The sequence below is a fragment of the Lissotriton vulgaris genome, chromosome 6 (genome assembly GCF_964263255.1).
Source record: "Lissotriton vulgaris chromosome 6, aLisVul1.2, whole genome shotgun sequence".
NCBI classification, from domain to species: domain Eukaryota; kingdom Metazoa; phylum Chordata; class Amphibia; order Caudata; family Salamandridae; genus Lissotriton; species Lissotriton vulgaris.
This window is the reverse complement of record NC_141694.1, coordinates 1,412,207,917-1,412,228,543: the sequence shown is the minus strand read 5'-3', so window position 1 is coordinate 1,412,228,543 and position 20,627 is coordinate 1,412,207,917. Positions and strand designations below refer to the sequence as shown.

Here is a 20,627-nt window from a genome sequence, read left to right as displayed (position 1 = left end):
CTGATCTTGTATATCTATTCTACATACCAACAGACATATCCCCTGACAGTGAGTGCCTCCTCTAAGTCTATATACAGACCACAATATCAACTTCATTGACATTGGATGGTGATATCGAACCAGCCTTTGATATTAAACCAGCCTTGACAGTAAGCATGTTGTCAGTGACCCTACCTGCAATGTCATTTACCTCAAAGCTGAAAGGGTGCATTGTTGTTTCTTGGAGATCTTTACCTAGATGTCCATCGCATGGGTTCCTTGAAAATAGTGGAAAGAAGCAGAGGTAGATGGAGCACCCACTTCACATCTCTCAGATCTTGCAGACAATGCCTCTACATGCCTGCACTTCATACAGTCTGATCTTTATCTTGTCCTTCAAAGACATCCTGGACATCTTCGAGTTCACAGGAGTCTGGACAATGAGAGATGGGAAGGTACACAAAAGAAACTGTGTGAGGGTCAGTTTGGGCACTTTTTCTCTCACAAGTGGCACAAAAAAAGGGATTCACTTTGTGGAGGAAAATAATTTTGTGTCAGAAAACAGACAATGTGCTCTGTTCCTTAAGACTTTGTGTGAAGTTGCTTTTTAAAGGTTTGGAAATGTCCCAATAGCCTTAAAAGGGTCGGGTTAAGCGTTCAAGGTCTCGGTCAACAGGAGCCATAAAAAGAACTGACTCAGCTTCTCCTATGGAGCATGACAATACAATGGGAATATGTTCTTTCTTTAAGGAGCAACTGCAGCTTTTGTAGCCTTTCCGCCTATTAGGCTACATTGTCTTTATTTCGTCTCACTCTTCCTTTAAAATGGTTTGTGAAAGGATCTTCCTATTAAAGTTTTTTTTCTGTAACTATTCTTCTGCAATTAAAATTGTCTTTTAAATACATAGGAACAAAATGGCCAATATAGCCTTTTATATGCTGTTAAAAAGTATTTCTTTTTAGAAAAATATTACCTTGTAAAACATGCTCCAGGATCCTGCATATGGTGCGTATATCTGTAATGAAGACTCCCCTGAAGGAGACATTCATCGCTGCAGCACCAGATAGCTGCAAGGTAGGATCGTGGCAGTCCCGTTCCTTCAGACCACAGCAGGACCACCTCCTAATGCATCCAGCCTTCGGACGATATTCATCAAAAACCCCACCTGGGTGGAACTGGCTTCCTGCTACTACAGAGTCTCCATTTGGTGCCCACATTCTCTTCTCCTTCAGTCCAAGTTCCAATTGTAGATCCTTTGCATGCTCAAACACTGAGTGCATATAATGCAACATTTGTTAAAAGAGTAAAGGGTATGTAGTTTTCGAAACCACTAGTAGGATATTTTGTTTATGATGAAAGGTTTTGAGAGATGTGTAACTTGTGTGTTATGTGACAATCTAGTGACAGTACAAAGTTCTGATGTTCATCCGGAAAAGTACAGCAATTCATTTAATTTGCCTGTTTAAGATCGAATATAATTGTGTTTGTGTGTACGTTCACAGGGACCCTGAAATCATATCCTCTGACTCATTAAAGGAACCCTGGTGGGGCCTTTATTTTTGATGGGAGACTAAGTGCACCACTGCCTTAGGAGAAATGTCTTCGGAAAAGGGCTCTCTGAGAGCTTACAGCACCTCCTTAGTGTTGGTTTTGAGGCACCAAACCCACCAACATGAGTTATCTGCTGTTGTAGGGTGTAATACAGTTAAAAGTACCTAAGTAGCAAGATAGAAACTTACTTCTCACTTAGCATTCATCATATTGATGACCTAGGACCTACAACAGAATTTAGGTTGCATGATGTTAGGTATGTTGCAACAAGACAGCTTCAGGCTAAATCAGAGAATGTAGTGGGGTGACGATTAAGTTGTTCTTTGCTTCTCACTGTTTCCACTATTGATGAATAGAGAATGTATGACTTACTGCATCCATCTTAAATGACTCTGTTGGTCATTGGGCCAAGAATAGACTGTTACTGTGACCCTCCTGTTCATGAATGTTTAGGTTCGTTTTTGGTACAGCAATGTAAGCAACAGAAACACCTAACCTACTCGGGTGTAGGCAAAGTAACCAGGTTATGTACAGTTGAGAAAATAGGTGTTTAATAGTAATATACTCAGCGGTGTATCTTTACTTTGAGACAGGATCAGGGAATGGGTGTAATCCAGCTAACAGGAAGTGTTCCAAAATAAAAATACATGGAAGGATGAGCTGGGGCAGGTGGATGTTGGAAGGAAGTGGACCAGGGGTATTAGGGGTACCAGTGTGAGGGAATACATATTCCGAAACGTAAAACAACATTCTTTGTATCATCAATGTGTAGAACCACATGGCACAACATAGGAAACTACAGGACCTAGCCATACTGTAGCATTACTAACATCAAATCGAAGAAACCTTTTAGAAGAGGGAGGCCAGTGGGCCCTTTCCATGAAGTCTACAACTAAAAGGCTCTTTCTGTTCACTGTAATGCTTGCAGCCACCATCTTCAGTCTCCCACAACCTGGGTAGGCACTGTCCAAAAGAGGTGTGCACTTAGGGATGCTCCTCGATCTCACAATCTAGCTTTTGGCCTCCCGGTAAGATAAATGGAATTTCCCAAGTAGCCGTGCAGGATTGTCTAGCTCACTGAAGGAAAACAACGGGTAAAAGGAAAAAGGCACAGGAACAGACCAGGGCAGCTTTACTGAGGGCCTTTGTGTCTCAACACTATTATCACGACTGTTTAATCCTGTGTACTCTAGGAAATTAAGTAGAGAAATTGTTGTATGAGCATTTAACATTTGTGTAGCACTGCTGTCTACATCATGTGTTTGTGATATATATATATATATATATATATATATATATATATATATATATATATATATATATATATAAAAAACTCTATTTTCCACCCTGCAACTTCCAAGTACGTTATCATAATCTACTTGGAAGAGGCAAGGTTCCCTCCACTGGTTGCCAGTAAGAAGCAGAGTTGAATTTAAATCCCTCTGTACCCGTCACCGTAGCCTTGCTGAGAAGGCGCCTGCACCACTCCAGAACCTAGTCACCAGGTATGTACCATCTCGCGCTTTGCGCTCCTCGCATGGAGGCATATTAAAGGTCCCTAGGGTGAGAAGGGCCCGCATGGGAGGAAGATCCTTTCGCTACCTGGTGGCGAAGAGCTGGAATGCTCTACCCCTTGATCTCCGTCTGGATCCTTCTGAATCTAGCTTCCGGAGGAAACTAAAAACACACCTATTTTCAAGATAGCCGGGTCCACTCCTCACTTCCGCTCCTGAGTTTTTCAGTTAGCGCGGGGACACGCTTCTTAGCGTAACCATGCGCTTTATAAATTTCCCTTATTATTATTATTATTATTATTATTATAAGGTGAAAATATAAAGTAAAGACATTTTAATATATTACAGGCTATGTGAAACAGTAGAATCAGAATATTGAACCATATGTAATGGATATGGCTCTTTAGACATTCCCAGAGAAATTTTGATGAAAAGTCAACCATTTTGTCACCGGTTTTTCAAAGGCTTCTTGACTGCTTACCTGGACAAAATGAAGGGATATTTCATTAGTGCACCCTCAGAATCACTGGGTTTTTAGTTGATTTATCTGAAATTGTGTTGTACGTTCATCATTTGGCACTTTTTTCAAACCTTTCATGGGGAGAAACATGCCTTAGGCCCTATCGCATGAAAAACATTGACGGTTACTCGGTCCCCTTTGAGACAGGCTTTATTGCTCATCACTTTAAAACTCCACCAGTTGTCACTGCTTGCGATGGGTCAGATGCTAGCAAAAAGATAATGTGTGGCACCCACTGTAGCAGTGGTGGAAGTCAGCACTCCCACCGGTGCCGGTGGACAGCACCCTCCTAAGAAAACAACTTGGTTATGGCACTTGTTTTTTTCTCCTCCGATTCAGCACTGGTCCCAAATGGGCACCTTACAATACACAGTACATAAGATGCCTCTCTTTTTTGGTAACAGATATGATCCCAATGAATCAAAACATTGATTTTGCTGTTAAGGACTACCAATCCTGTTCCTGTTTAGCACAGAGATCCCACATGGGCTCTAGCTTTAACATTGCTATTGCTTGTCATATACAGCGAATCAGTTGCAGGGGATTTCAAGTTGTGTTACTGTTTTACCCCTACCAGTACTATTGATATGTTAATTTTCATCTGTAGCTCCCAATGCAGCTCTAGTTCCATATCGCTCTTTTGAGAGGCTGGCTTAGTATAAGGTGCTCACTTATGTAAGTGTAGCACCCTGCACTAATCCAGACAACCCTTATGGGGATTTTAGTGCTCTTAGACACCCTTAGAAAGCTCTTTAAGTGGTAGCTGTAGAGAGCAGCCTTCAATCTTAGTCCAGAAGGAGTGTAAAGCAGCTTGTTTTACCACTACTTAATCTTAGGGTATAGGTTAAGTGAAAAAGAACCACACAGTGTAGTTATACAAATATGTATTTATTATTACCACTCACTAGCACACTGTATAATCTCTTAACCGGAGATACAATACAAAACACACAATACTTTGTCAATAGAATTTGTAAATAGCACAGAATACACCGTGGACCCAGGGGTAGACCAAACCATATACTAAAATAGTGGAAAGCAAACCACGACCTAAGTCAAGAATGGACCCAGAAGATGGAGAAGAGGCGGAGACCCAAGGAACCACCCAAGGTGAGTATCTAGGAACTCCACGGAGGTCGTGTGCAGAGTGGGAACACGACCGCGTACTCAATGTTAGTCAATCGGTAAGTCGCGGTTGCAATTCTAAAGAAGAAGGGCACTTTCCAGCAGATCCTGAAGAAACCTGTTGGAAGTTTCAAGAGTCACCCCACCCGTGGATACCCCAGGAACCATGATACCTACACCAGGGAAGCCGGGTGCATAGGTGTGAGTGACATCGGAAACCACCATAGGCCACAATGGAGGACTTCGGAAAATATGCCGCTGGTGAAGAAGGTGAAAGTGTCCAGTGGAACCCAAATGTGGATTCAAGGTGAGAGGTTCCTGCAAGCAGAGGGGACAGAGTCTATGCCACTCAGGAGTGACCAGGAGGCATGGAAGACAAATGCCCACAGATGTCTGAGATGCAGGGAAGTTGCAGCTGTATGGACCAGGATCCGTGCATGAGCTAACCCACGTCAGATGTCTAGAGCCAAGGGGGTCAGTGTCCGACAGGGGCACCAACAAGCCTTGGCAACAGCAACTTACGTAGATGAAGAAAAAGGTGCCATGTGGGGATCAGCAAGGTCCAGGTGACTCACCACGAGAATTTAAGTCAAAGCAGGCCCGAGCAAGCCTGGGGAGCCCACCAGACCCTCAAGAGGACCCACGGGCTGAAGGCACAGGAGTTGCAAGAGTACCTCTAGGAGCTCACCTAAGGATGAAAGGCCAACGGTGTAAAGGATGTGATGCAGGTAAAGATTTTGGCTGCAGGAGTTACTTGAGGTTGGAGCTTCTTGGAGCCCAAAGATCTCTGGAGGAGAGAGCCAACAAGCCTCTGCAACGGCAAGTTGACGCAGTGCACAGGGGTTCTGTTCCAGCGGTTCTGACGAGGTATACTGGCCTCAAACTCGGTGTGAGGATAATGCCCGGTTACTCACCGGTAATATCCATTGCTACGAGTCCTGGTCTCCCCGTCCCATTCCTTACAAGTGAGCAGCTAGTCTGCTCCACAGAAACCTTTAGCCTAGCTGAGCTGTTTGCACTTCCCCCAAGATGGCGTCACTATCACATGACAATAAAAGGGGAAGTGCAGCATCGGAACATCCTGAGAATACCAAAGAAAACCCAGAACGAAAACAGACAATCACCCAAAGAAAATCCAATCCAGGGAGGGAGGAAAGGGCTCAGGAATGGGACGGGGAGACCAGGACTCGGAGTAATGGATATTACCGGTGAGTAACCGGGCATTACCTCCTCGTCCTGTCTCCCCGTCCCATTCCTGACAAATGAGCCCATACCCAAGCACACGGTGATTGTAAGAAAAGAACAGACCAAAAAGTGCGAGGAAAACAGGTCCATTTTAAATCAACAGAAAACAGTACGTATTACAAACCATGTACCGCAGACAGGACATGAGCCCCAAAGGCAGCAGAGGTCGCCATCCCCAACTGAAGTCGATAATGGGAAACAAAAGTATGGGGAGAAACCCATGTGGCAGCATTACAAATGTCCCTCAAGGAGGCCCCTTTGAACATGGCCCAGGAGGACGAAACGCCCCTAGTCGACCGACCCTGAACAGAAGAAGGCAGAGGACAGTGGGCAGAATCGTAAGCAGAAACCACAGTGCCCCTGACCCAACGAGACAAGGTGGACAAAGAAGGCCGGAGCCCCAGTCCAGAGAGGCCATAGGTGACAAACAAGGAATCAACCTTACGGAAACCAGCCGTACGCTCCAAGTAGATGCAGAGAGCCCTCAGCACATCCAACGAATGGAGGAGCACCTCCTCAGGAGAGGCAGGAGCCGGAAAAAATACTGGGAAAACAATATCCTCCTGACAGTGAAAAGACGACAACACCTTAGGAAGAAAGAACTGACTTGGGCGGAGAATGAAAGTTGAAAATATTTGCAAAGCGCACTGTGACCAAGCGGTTTCCTGGCGCTGGGTGATTAACAATGGCAGATGGAAGAGGCACCAGGGGGTTACTGAGTAGAGAAGGCTTGAGCAAACAGATGGGTTTTGAGCGCCTTACAGAAGTGCTGGTAGACAGTGATGGATCTGATGGTCGATCGGATGCTGCTCCAGAAGCGGGGGGCAAGGGTGGAGAACCTAGTGCCACCAACTCTGGACTTGCGAAAACGGGGGACACTAAGAAGTGCCTGGCTTGAGGAACGGAGATTGCGGCAGGGGAGGTAATGGGTGATCATAGAATTAATGAAAACCGGGGCTGTACGAGCACGGGCCATGAAGACCATACAGCCCATCTTGAAGAGGGTTCTCTGCAGGATGGGGAGCCAGTGAAGGGATTTAAGTAAAGGAGTGACATGGTGAAACTTAGGAAGCCGGTGGATAAGGCGAGCGGCCTGATTCTGGATGGACTGAAGGCGCCACAGCTCGTAGGCATGGATGCCCACGTACAAGCAATTCCCGTAGTCCAACCGTGAGAGAATCATGGCCAAAACAATAATTTTAAGGGCATCAAGGGGAAAAAAACGGGAGATATTATGGATAATCCTGAGGGACAGAAAACAGGATGAGACAACAGAGCTAACCTGAGGACGCATGGAGAGGTCCTGGCTGATTTTGATTCCCAGGGTTCTAACTGAAGCAGACGGAACCGGGGGAGGACCAAAGATGGAAGGGCAAAAGGCAGGAGTCCAAGGGCTGGTGGAACCACCAGTCAGGACCAACTCCATTTTTTTCCGGATTAAGCTTGAGATGGTTTTGATTCATCCAATCAGAAATGAAAATAAGTGTAGTTTGAAATTTAGGAAGGGAGTCAGGGGAGGAGGAGAGATCAAAAACAAGCTGAAGGTCGTCAGCGTAATTGTACACGGAGACCTCCATGTTGAGCAGAGAAACAATAAGGGGATAGATATAGAGGTTGAAGAGAAGAGGAGAAAGGGAAGAACCTTGGGGAACCCCGCAGCGCACCGATCGGGAGGGGGCAGTGAAACCGGAGAGACGGACAGCCTGCGTCCGGCCTTGGAGAAATGAAGCAAGCCGGGAAAGAGCAGTGCCCTGGACGCCCGCTGCCCTGACACGGCCGAGGAGGATGGAGTGGTCCACCGTATCAAAAGCAGCGGAGAAGTCAAGGAGCACCAGGGCTTGGGGGGAGTTAGAATCAGCCTTGTTCTTCCGCTCGTCCAGGACGGAGAGGACCACAGATTCGGTCGAATGGACCGGGTGAAAGCCCGCTTGATGAGGCCAGAAGATGGTTGTCCACGATAAAGGCCGACAAGCAGGAAGTGATATGGCTTTCCAGAATCTTGCCTAAATAAGGGAGCAGGGAAATGGGCCTGAAATTAACAGGGAGAGTGGAGTCGGAGCCAGGTTTTTTAAAAATGGGAATGACTATGGCCGATTTAAAGGGAGACGGAACTATGCCCTGAGAGATGGATGCATTAAGAAGGAATAAGGGGGGGTCGGGCAACCAGAGAACAGCTCCCTTAGGATGCGAGCCGGTCCATAGTCAGCAGGGGAGCCTGACTTGACTTTCCTGAGCTGGGCAAGAAAGGATTCCTTCGAAATGGGTGGAAAAAAAAATTGTTCAAGGAAAGGCAGAGAGCTTGGGAAGGAACAAGATTGGGATTGACTCTGTCGGATGCGGACAAATTGTGGACTATGGAGAAAATCTGCTTAGATTTATTAGCCGCTAATAAGATTTTACCAGAGAAGTATTCTAATTTGGCTGAGAGGATAGCTCTCTTGTAGTTGTTTAGGAGAGACCTATATCGATCCCTCAGAAGGGGGCAGTAGTTGTGCCTCCACTCACGCTCGGACTGTCTAAGGGCCAATTTAAGGGCTTTAAGCTCATCAGAGAACCATTTATTGGCCTCGTGGAGGCGACAAGCCTTAACCCTCCTGAGGGGGGCGACCAAGTCGCAGGAAGTGGACAGCCAGATGTTAACGGCGTCAACTTGAAGGTCATGGGGGAGGTCAGATAAGTCAGGGAGAGAATATTGAGGTCCACCCAGTTCCAATTACGTGCTAAGACGTTTTTTGTGTAGGGGGGGCTTGTCAATAACTGCAAGATCAATGGAGAAGGAAATGAGCGAGTGGTCCGACCAAGTGCAGGGGAGAATGGTGGTAGAAGAAATAGCTCGGCTAGCCGACCATATCTGGTTAAGAGAGTGAGAAGTGAAATTGAGGCAGCGAAGAGTGTCAGAGAAATCTTTAGATGTCTGATCTTCCCTGGGGTCTCCAGGCCAATAGTTGAAGTCGCCCAGTAGAAGAACTGACGAATTGTTGACCACAAGGGTGGCCAGCAGTTCCTGTAGAGCAGGCACAAAGCGGGGCATGGTTTGGGGGGGGGCGATATAGAAGGACTACAGTGAGGGGAACCAAAAGGTTCACCGAGCGGGCAACTATGAGGTCCACATTAGGTATGGAGGGATAGGGCAGGGGTTGGAACTGAAGGTTGGACCGGATGATCATGGCCACGCCCCCACCGACTCCCATCGGGACGATTGGCCCGAAGGGCATAGTAGGAATCGGGAAGTGCAGATAAGACATCGGGCAGAGAGTCTGCAGAAAACCAAGTTTCCGTCAGGAACAGGAGATCAGGAGTCTCTGTGTCCAGAAGATTGAAAGGGAGGAGGGGGAGAGGGGAAGGGGAAATGGAAGGGCGGCAAAGTGGGACCTAAGCACGGGAGCCGCAAAGGAGGGGGAAAGAGGTGCAGAAAGGCCTAGGGCAAAGATATGTTCTAACATAGGAGGGCTGAGGGGCAAATTACCTTGATGAGCTAGGAGCTGCGCAGAAGTGTACATTAAAAAAGGAGCAGGGTCTGTGGCCCCGGGTCCCGACCGGTCGCGGACGGGCGCAGACGGGCTTGCCTTTGGAGCGCCTTCGGCGCGCCCGCTGCGCCGTCGGGAATGGTGTTCATTTATAGGAGGAGAGGGGGGTGGGAGGAAGGCCGCAACTAGAGCGCTACCCCTGCCTTCACACAAAATGGCGTCCACCCCACGCTCGCACCAGCACCTGATCGCTGTGCGGGGAGTGGAAAAGAGGTAGGAGCAGTGTTAAAATGCAAGAATAGCAAGTTTTGCAGAGCACGAAATACATACACTTTTAAAACAAATTAAAAAGCGAAAGTGTGCAAGATGCTCAAAGATGTGCTAAAATCGTTTTTTTAAAAGAGCGCAATTACGGGCAAGCGTCCTCTTAGATAGCAGCCCCCGGCTTCCGCCTCAGGGGTAAACAGCACAAGTAATCTGTGCGGGCTCGATTTTTAGCAGCTTAAATAGTGCGGGAGGGCGGGAGGCCGCCGCAACTAGAGCGCTACCCCTGCCTTTACCCAAAATGGCGTCCACCTCCTGATTGCACCAGCACCTGATCGGCTGTGCGGGGAGTGAAAAAGAGGTAGGAGCAGTGTTAAATGCAAGAATAGCAAGTTTTGCAGAGCACGAAATACATACACTTTTAAAACAAATTAAAAAGCGAAAGTGTGCAAGATGCTCAAAGATGTGCTAAAATCGTTTTTTTTTTTTAAAAGAGCGCAATTACGGGAAAGCGTCCTCCTAGATAGCAGCCCCCGGCGTCCGCCTCAAGGGTAAACAGCACAAGTAATGACCTTGTCAGCGCAAAAGCGGGGAGAAGCCATCAGAGCCCCAATTTCACCAACCCTCGGCCCAGAAGTAATGGCCACCAGGAAAATAACCTTAGCAGAAAGGAATTTCAGGGCCACGAAGTCCAAAGGCTCGAAAGGAGGACCCGTCAAAGCCCGCAGAACTAAGGGAAGATCTCAAGGAGGCACAGGAAAACGAGAGACAGGACGCTGAATCAAGAAACTCCTCCGAAGGCGAGCCACCAACGGGGAGACAGAGGAAACTGAGGATCCCCGAAAAGCAAGAATGTCAGCCCATTGTGCCCGCAGGGAACAAACCGCAAGCCCCAAGACGAAACCATCCCGCAAGAAGTCCAACACTCTCACGGCCTCACAGGAGGCAGAATAGAGACCCCTCCCAAGACACCAGGAGGAGAAATTCTTCCAGTGACAGGCATATGACTTCAAGGTGGAAGGACGCCGAGAAAGCTGAAGACATTGGGCAACCTCCACCGAGCAACCGTGACCCAGCAAACAACCTCTCAAGTGCCATAACCCCAGCCGGAGGCGGCGCAGGGAGGCAATCCTGAGAAGAGGAGCCCGCAGGGGGGAGGGAGACAGGGGAAACCTCCAACGTGGGTAAACAGAAAGGGTCAGCAGAAGGGGGAACCAAGACTGCCGAGACCACTCCGGAACCACCAGGAGAACCTCCGCCCGATCCAACCGAATCTTCAGGAGTACCCTCGGAATCAAAGCAAACGGAGGGAAGGCAAAAAGTAGACCCTTCGATCATGGAATCGAGAAAGCATCGGTGGCCCACGCCAACGGAGAGGGAATGATGCTGCAAAACAGAGGAAGAAGGGCGGAATTCTCAGAGGCAAAAAGATCCAGCCAAGGAAGGCGGAACCTGAGGACAATCAGATCGAACAGATCCGGGGACAGACACAGGGACACCGAGGAGGGGAACACCCTGCTCAAAGAATCCGCAGGCCCATTCTCCTTCCCCAGAAGATAGACCGAGACAAGAGACTCGATTTGGCCCAAAGGCCGATCTTCCGGGACAGGAGAAACCGAGTACAACACATGCCCCCTTGGTGATTCAAATAAGCACAAACCACCTGATTGTCGGTCTGTACAGAGACCGCCCGACCCCGAAGTAGAGGAGCGAACCAAAGAAAAGCCAACCAAACTGCCCTCAACTCTTTCCAGTTCGAGAAAAGGAGGGACTCGAAATTGGACTACCGACCCGAGCCTTGGAGGCACCCAGAACGGCACCCCACCCCAAAGCACTGGCATCCGTGGACAACACGACCACAGACTGAGGAGGAAGGAGATCGAACCCCTGGGAAAGAGACTGAGGGGACAACCACCACTGGAGATCTGCCCGAATCCCGGAGTGACAGGGATCAGAGTCTCGTAGTCCAAGGAGGCAGGATCCCAGTGCGACAGGACATGATGTAACAGGGGGTACAGATGTAGCCTGGCCCAATGGAAGGAGATGCAAAGTGGACGCCATCTCCCCCTGACTGCGTAACCAGAGAAGGGCAGACACCCGGGATTGGGACAGAAGCAAAGAAAGGTGACGATACAAAGTCAACTGGCGCTCCTGGGAGAGGAACACCATGCCCAGGTCCATGCGGAAGAGAGCCCCCAGGAACTTCAGAGACTGGGAGGGCACCTGGGAGGACTTCCTCTGGTTGATGAGGAACCCAAAGGAATCCAGGAGAAGACACACCTGGTCTACATCCGACAGAGCCTGAGAAAAAGAAGGAGAGACAATCAACCAGTCATCCAGATATGGAAACACCTGCAGCCCCTTGGAATGAAGAATACCCACCAGAGGGGCCAAGAGCTTGGTGAACACTCTGGGAGCTAATGAAAGGCCGAACTGGAGCAACCGGAACTGATAGTGAAGGGTCCCCACAGCAAACCGGAGAAAACGCTGGTCCGCCGGATGGACAGGAACGTGCAGATACGCATCCATCAGATCCAAGGACGCCAGGAAGCCTCCCGGAAGGACCAGAGGCAGGATGGACTGGAGAGTCACCATCTTGAATGGACGATGGAGGACGAAGCGATTGACCCGCTTCAGATCCAAAACAGGACGAAGATCCGAAGTGTCTTTCTTGGAGACCAGAAAGAGGATTGAATAGCAACCCTCGCCCCTTTCCAGAGGAGGAACCTCCACAATAGCCCTTTTCTCCAATAGAAGCCGCACACCCACCAATAAAGCCTCCCTTCACAGAGGAAGACGGGGCAAGGGAGTCCGAACAAAACCCGGAGGAGGAGGAGAAGAAAACTTTATCCGGCAACCCTCTGACACAGTCTGAATTGCCCAGGCATCCGGAACTGACAACCACTGGGAGCGGAAGGACTGGAGGCGACCACCAACTGGCAAAGGCAGATAGTCATTGGGAAGAGGAGGAAGCGGAGGTGGCAACACCGGCAGCGGCCCGGGGCTTGGCACTTCCAGGGGCCCCCCGGCCACGAAAGGGCTGAGAAGCGCCACGAGCAGGAGGCCAATAAGCGCAACGGTATCCAAACCCATGTCCCCGAGAAGGAGGGCGGACTGGAGCCACCAGCTTGGTGTTCTCCGCCGATTGCTTGACCATATCCTCCAGCTGAGGACCGAACACTCTGGAACCATCAAAGGGCAACTTAAGGAGGACCGACTTCTGGGAAGACTCCGCCTTGCAGGAACGCATCCAAATATGACGACGGGCAGCGATGGAAGCACCAGAAGCAGCCGTCGCCGCCCCCAAATTGTCGAAGGAAAGATCCGACAGGTATCGCACCTGTACCTCCATCAAAGACAAAAGAGGCGTGGCATCCTCACCGTTTTGCAGTAGAACAGACAGGGACTGGAAATCCTTAAGGAGCGACTGAACCATGTAGTTAGAATAGGCAGTCGCACGGACAGAAAAATTAGAAGCAGCATAGGAACGCTTCACCACCCCTTCAACACGCTTATCCACAGCGTCCGCAGGAAGGGCGTCATCTGAAATGACCAAACCTTGAGAGGAAAGGCCAGCCATCAAATTGTCAACTTTCACAGCATGAGGGAACTCAGCAGCAAAACCCTCAAGAGGGTAACGCTTGGACAGGAAACGAGGAAAAGCAGACTTGTCCACCTCCTTCCTTTCGCGAGACAGCACTTTGCGCACCGCCCCATGCAAAGGAAAAGAGTCAGGAGCAGGCTGGACATATTGCCTAAAGAAGTCATTCTCCAAAACATCAGCAGCAGGAGGAAAGAATCCTAAATTGGACCGCACATGGGTGAATAGTTCAGAGAGCTCAGCACCCTGAACAAAGCGACTACACACACCCTCATCCTCATCAGGACCAAACTTATCCTCAGGAGCAGCCTGCGGATCCAACGAACCACGAGGCACCTTGGGAGGAGGCCCAGCCGCGTCCCTAGCCAGGAAAGCAGCAGCCACAGCCTCATTAATAATCAGGCGCAGGGCATCAAGAGGGGCAGCAGATGAAGAAGCATCAGAAGCCATGTCTGCAACAAGTACAGAGAGCTCAGCACTCTAGTCCAAAATCACCAAAAACAGGCATAAGCAAGGACAAAAACCAGCCATGAAGGACCCCATATATAGGCCACGAAGTCCTGAGGACCCGAGCTCCCGTGGGAGCAGGGAAAAGGGGGCCGGCATAAAAAGCCCAGCCAGCTGCCAAAATCGCCCCCAAAAGCACAAGAAAACACAAGTGCGCCGCATCACCAACACCAGAAACCCATGCCCGCTAATGCAGGGCGCACCGGGACCGGAGAACACCCAGGAACGGCCACTGAAGCAGGCCAACCACACAGGTGAGTGTGCACAAGCGGAGACGGCCGCTAACGTGAACGAGTAACAAATGGAAAAGACCGCTGTCAGCACACAGAGGCAGCGCCTGGGAAATGACAGCGAGAAAACAAAACGCTGCCGCTAAAGCAGGCCACCGCAAACAACAATAAACAACAGGAAACTTACCCAGATCAAGGCAACCCCGTCCAGCACAACCAGGCAAACAGGCACGCAGTGCAGAAAAAAAAGAACAGGATGTTCCGATGCTGCACTTCCCCCTTTATTGTCACGTGATAGTGACGCCATCTTGGGGGAAGTGCAAACAGCTCAGCTAGGCTAAAGGTTTCTGTGGAGCAGACTAGCTGCTCACTTGTCAGGAATGAGATGGGGAGACAGGACGAGGAGGTAATACAGGCCTCGTGGGAGTTGCAGAACCACCACCTGTGTTGCTGAGCCTTTCAGAGTCTGTGTGAGCCCAGGATCAGCCGACCGGTCAGCTGTCTTGCGGTGCCTGCTGATGCAGGGGAGTGACTCCTTCGCTCCATGGGAGATTCCTTTGGTTGTCTTGGATGCCCAAAGGCCTGGTGAAGAATCTGTAAGAAGCACAGGCATAGACGTTGCAACAGACTTGCAGGACGACGAGACCAGCGGCAGCAGGTGGCTTCCGGGTGCAGTCTTGGTTCCCAACATGAAGTCCAGAGTGGTCCAGATCCCAGACGGTCGAAGTTGAAGTGGTATGTGATCTGAATCTTGTCTCATGACGAATCCTGGGACACACGCACAAGTAAGCCCTTAAGTACCCTAAGAAAAGGGTTGGAACGATTCAGGGGGTCCCACCTAGAGGAGTGGCTGGACAGTGGGAGGTTACTCCCATGTCCTTTGTCGAGTTTCGTGCAAAGTGGGTGCCAGCGACTCCCTGAACTGGTTTGGACTGGAGTATGCAAGGAGGGCACCAAGTGTGCCCTTCAAGCAGTCTGAGTGGCGCTGACAAGCGCCCCCACCCTGTCCCAATACAGTAAGTCCTGTCTGGGATGTGGTCACACCTCCCTGTGACAGGATACCTATTTTCCTGCCTTCCTCTGCTAGAGTTTGTCTCAGTAGCAGGAAAGTAGAATTGTGTCTCTGTTCGACAGCAGCCATAGTTTGATGTCCAGGGCTAGAAGACTGGTACCAGGAACACTGAGGGCTTCCCAAAGGAGCTTTACAGTGCATGGACTCATACCTCCCACACTGTGTATGATTCCAACATGTCAGATACCAAACACTACAGGGTTCGTTACAGCCAGTTTAGAGATGGTCATCGCTTAATGACGCATGGCTGCTCTATGTACCTTAATGGCTGATGCACTTACAACCCGAGAGAATGGACTCTGAAGGTTGTAAAGGTATCCTGTTCATGCAGGGGCACCCTCACACTTAGAACCGAGCACCCTGCATTCAGGATTGAAAGGCCTTCCTTAGGGGTGACTTATAGGTTTTAAGCGCAGTGACCTCAGATATAAGGAAACTTATATCTGCCGTAACTTGTGCTAGTAGCAGCTTACACAGACTGCTTTGGCAGGCCTGTAGTCACAATTTAAGTTGTCTCTCATGGGTGGCATAATACATGCTTCAGTCCATGGGAGACCCTGGTGTACCTATGCCCTGGGTACCTTAGAACCATATACTAGGGACTTATTTGGGTACACCAATAGCCAATCTGGAGTGTACCTAAGTACTCTCCATGTCCAATTTAGGGAAGAAGCACAGACAGTGGGGTCCTGGTTAGCTGGATCCCAGTCAGACTAGTCAGTAAACCACAGTAAAACCAGGCAAAAAGTGGGGGTAACCATGCAGAAGCAACGTACCTTCCTACAGCCCCCTTCTAGAAATATTTTGCCACAGAAAAAAGATCCATTCACTGTGTCTATTATCCTTGCACTTTTGTTGTTGTTTTATTTTCCCTTATCACTCCTGTTCTACCATGTAAGCATATTTAGACTTTTCCCCTGAAAGACTTCTGGTTCAAACCAATTGCTTTTTCCTTATTTTTGCCTTCTGAATGGTACCCGCTCTTCTGGAAAAAGTACTAATAATTATGTGTAGTCGACTTTTTAGGGCGAGCCTAGACAGCACTTGTGCTGTCTGGAAAATCTGTTGTATGGGCTTTGGAGCGTTGTCCCAGGACTCATCTGCTTCATCTTTTGCTTAGGGACTACTTTTTTTTCTAGCAACTGCCTCTATTTAACTGTCTTGACAGAAAATGACAAGCAGAGGTCAGTAAAATACCAGAATCGCTTTACCCAGAATAATGTGCTTCATAGCTAAAACTGTATAAAGTTCCAAAGGCAAGACCCTATTGCATTGCAAATGCATGTTCTGATGTCGTGCTTTTACTTGAGCATCTCCCAATTAACACTGAAAACATAGGTGCACCGCTGCACAAGTACAGTGTGAATCATTACTATGCATGCATATTTGGCAATGAGAATGGAGGGCCCACAACTAAACCATTGAATGCAATTGTAAAATGATATGGCACTTGGATTTCAAATGATGGATACACGACAAGGATAGGGGATGCAATATGTGTGACCATGACAAACCCTCCAGTGCTTGGCAATGACACAGCACACGAATGCGTTACGATTACAGAGGATACGGAGCTCTACAAATTGCTAGATTGACTTTTCAAGAACATTTTCATAAATAAAAAGACATCATCAATTTTATCTGAACGGACAACTCTAGCCGACTTCTCCCCATTGCATAGTTTATCACGCGCCGGATAGAAACAATACACACACATTTTTGGAAATCAATGTTCAGAGCTTGTTATGTTAACACAATGCCTGTGGATTAAATGAAGACAGGCTCGGATTGGCATTTTGATAAATATGCTACTTTTTCGCAATGCTGGCACTTATTGCACTTTGTGAGACCGACAGCCATGTAAACTTTTCTTCTTCGTTCTCTACAGAACAAATCCATCTCCGCTTTGGGCCTTGCAGGACGAAGGCATTTTTGACATCTAAGAAAAAATGAAATATTGGTGATTATATGCTTTTCACCGAAATATTGTGCTTTCAGTTAATACAATTACAAATGGCCGAAAAGGAACTGCGCACACTTCGCAGCGGCCGCCCTCTAGTGATCCTCCTGAAACAAACGTGCATGCATAGGCTGTATGTGAGCATGGACTCTGCATAGGATCATAATAACAGGGAGCAAGTAATGGAACTCTGTGGCATGCGCTAGATCAAGGCTGTCCACTTTTGATTCCTGAGCACCAGGCCACGCCCATTGTCAGATTTTCTATGTGAGATGGAGACACAGCAGAATAAATAAGTGGCATAGTCATAGTGCGGCTGGCAAAGCTATTTTGCACATGTAGGTTTAGCTTGAATATTTTGAATATGCAAAAAGAATGTTTACGATATCTAAGTCATTATGAATACATGGTTTTACTTCCCCGCCTAATGTTAGACCAGTATAATATAATGTAATGTAAGTGTTCTTGTAAAGCGCACTGCTGCCCTGAGGCGTCGTGGCGCTGTAGACTGCTGGGGAACCCGTCCTGGCTATCCCTGTGAGATGGTCCCTACTGGGTATCTCCAAGGTGAAACCAGGCATCCCCGGCGAATGTGGGGGGCCGTTGTAGAGATGAGGTAAGCTAATGCCCAGAGTTGCCGAGTGTGATCCCTGGTTAGAGTAGGCACCGAAGCGAGAATTATCGAGTCCACTGACCCTGGTTCACGACCCTGCGGCGTCGGGAATTGAACCCTGGTCCCGGGCTGTTCTCTGCTTCTCTGCCGTTCTCTGCTTCCGGGTCTGCATGTGGGAGTAAATCTTGTACCAGAGCTGAGAGTGGACTTTCAATGACGAGGATGCTATGGAAGGTTTGCTCCCACTGACAAATTGGTGACTGAGTATTCACAAATGTATTCAAAGCCCTTTCCCACCTTGGAAAGGGCCAGAGATTTACTCCTGTAAAGGGGAGGAGTGAGTCCCCTTCTAGAGCAGGAATGGGCAGGGACCGCCACCGAATTAGTCGAGGGAGGGATAGTGATTATTTTATTCACAAATGGTTAGCACATAAACACTTTGCTGCATGTGAGAGCCATTACTCAGTATCAAAAGTGTTAGGATCTCAACAGGAGTCGGTTGATATCCAAGTAGCAAATTGTGCACCCTGCAATTAGAGGTCGTTCAATTTGCCCTCTTTCACATTTTGAGCCTTGAAGTTGGGAATGACGTGAAAACTGTGCCTGTTTTCACAATTACTGAAGCGCTTAAATAGTAATTGGTGATATCTGTTTCGAAGACTTTCACCATGTGACCTGCAAAGATCTTGAGGGCAAAACGTCATGATGCATAATTTGCATCCAACTACTACAACACTAATACTGTTTTTGTGGCAAACAGAAGAGTGCACCTGAAACAGGATAACCAGCCTGATCCTAATCAGGAGAGCCACTGAACAATGATGCCTTAAAATGGCATTACATGATGTATTAAAGTACATAAATGAACCACATATTTGCCAGGCTTAGAATTCCGATTTTACAATAGAAAAAAAAAAGAAAAGAAATGTAATCTGTGTGTAATGCCTACATTTAGAATCCGGGATATCTTCTTGGAGCAGTCGGTGAAGGGCGACGGATGCCACAAACTGGTACGATGTAAGCGAGGTCCTTTGGAAAGGTGTGGAGGAAACGCTGCGGCCAGCTAGGACCAGAGCATCATTGAACAGGAAAAGGCTGAGGTCGCTGATGTGCTCATAGACCCTGCAATGTAGAGGAACAAATTATTTTTATTTTATTTCTTAGGGTCACTACCAAACAAGATTCATGGGAAGAGGAGGACTCCAGGTTTGGCTGAAGATGCTTCTGATTTCATTTCTGTATGTCACATTGTCTTAACTCAGATATTCCAGCAGCCACAGGCTCCATTCTCTGGATGAAAACACTTTTGAACTAGTAGCAAAAAAAACTGTAAGCTATGAGTGACAGTGCATATCATATAGTAATGACTTATTAATTGATACAATAAATATTTACTTACTTTCTTACGTAATGCAAATCATGCAGAGTAGCTGGGCCACTTAGGCAGTCAGTGGCTTAAAATCCATATGACTAATCATACACAGATAAAACTCCCCTTTGTGCATCACTATGCATTTAAGGGTTACAAATGCTGCTTTTTTATGCATCTTACCTGCTCTAAACGGGTGAAATTCCCCTAAATTTTGTTTGTTGCCAGTAGATCGAGTTCAGTGTTAATGCAAGTGTCATCCTCTGGGGCCAATGAAGGTTAAGTCCAAAGTAGAAGCATGTGTCATCCTCTGGGACAAATAAAGGTTGAGTCCAAAGTTGGAGCATGACGTCATCCTGTGGGACCAAAGAAGGTTGAGTGCAAAGTTGGAGCATGGGTCATCCTCTGGGACCAATGACGTTTGAGTCCAAAGTTAGAGCATGCGTCATTCTATGGGACCAATGAAGGTTAGTCCAAAGTTGGAGCATGGTCATCCTCTGGGACCAATGAAGGTTGAGTCCAAAGTTGGAGCATGACATCATCCTCTGGGACCAAAGAAGGTTGAGTCCAAAGTTGGAGCATGGGTCATCCTCTGGGACCAATGAAGGTTGAGTCCAAAGTTGGAGCATGCGTCATCCTCTGGGACCAATGAAGGTTGTGTTCAAAGTTGGAGCATGTGTCAACCTCTGGAGCCAATGAAGGCTTAAGGTTAGGGCATGTGGCATTGTGCTGGAGAGGCGACATCATGGTAAAGAGTTCTCATGTGTGACATAATCTGTGCATTCAGCTGCATCTCCAGGAACACCCTCCCACACAACTGTTTTCCGTAATTCTCTACCCAGTAGGCACCTGTGTTTATATGCAACGATTACACAAAATACATATTTCCTAAAGATATGTGTTTTTCATGAATTCTAGAGGAGAAAGGAAGTCAAGATTGGCTTTTAAAGCCCTCTGTTTCTGTTACAAAACTCACCGACACTGACACCGCTGCCTGCAACCTCAGGCAATGCATCAACGACTGCACCAACACTCTTGCCCAGATCAAGAAACCCTCTAACAAACGCACCAACAGAAAAGCTACCTGGTTCACCGCTGACCTCCAGGCATCCAAGCAGGCCTGCCGTAGGCTTGAGAAGAATTGGCACCACGAACAGACACCAGACAACCATACAGCCTACAAGAGCGCCATCAGCAGACACCACCAACTCATCCGTACCGCCAAAAGGAAAGAACGCATTGATAACGCACACAACAGCAAAGAGCTCTTCAACATTGTAAAGGAACTCTCCAACCCCACCTCCAACAAGATCCTGCCATTGCAAGACCTTTGCGACTCCCTAGCCACCTTCTTCCACCGCAGGATCGCAGACATCCACGGCAGCTTCAACAACTAGGTCCCCCCGACAGCCACCAATGCTTTAGACACACAGCCTCCCAGCCACACCGACCCCCTGCTTTCCTGGCCCCACGTCAACAACAACGATACCATCAAAATCATGAACACCATCCACTATCGCTCACCATCAAACCCCTGCCCGCACCACATCTTCAACAAAGCAAGCTCCACCATCGCACCCCATCTCCGCAAGATCATCAACAACTCCTG

At 48.2% G+C, this 20,627-nt stretch overlaps 1 protein-coding gene across 1 annotated transcript in view; it reads right to left on the bottom strand.

Annotated features, from left to right (window-relative positions):
• Positions 1 to 14,401: 14,401 nt before the first annotated feature.
• ECT2L (epithelial cell transforming 2 like) overlaps positions 14,402 to 20,627 on the bottom strand; it is a 566,170-nt gene continuing 559,944 nt past the window's right edge. The window contains exons 22-23 of the mRNA XM_086927539.1: positions 18,599 to 18,771; positions 14,402 to 17,015 (exon numbers count right to left, since the gene is read on the bottom strand). Coding sequence (XP_086783665.1) covers positions 16,885 to 17,015; positions 18,599 to 18,771 — 304 coding nt within the window. The 3' untranslated portion in view covers positions 14,402 to 16,884. The remainder of the gene's footprint in view (positions 17,016 to 18,598; positions 18,772 to 20,627) is intronic.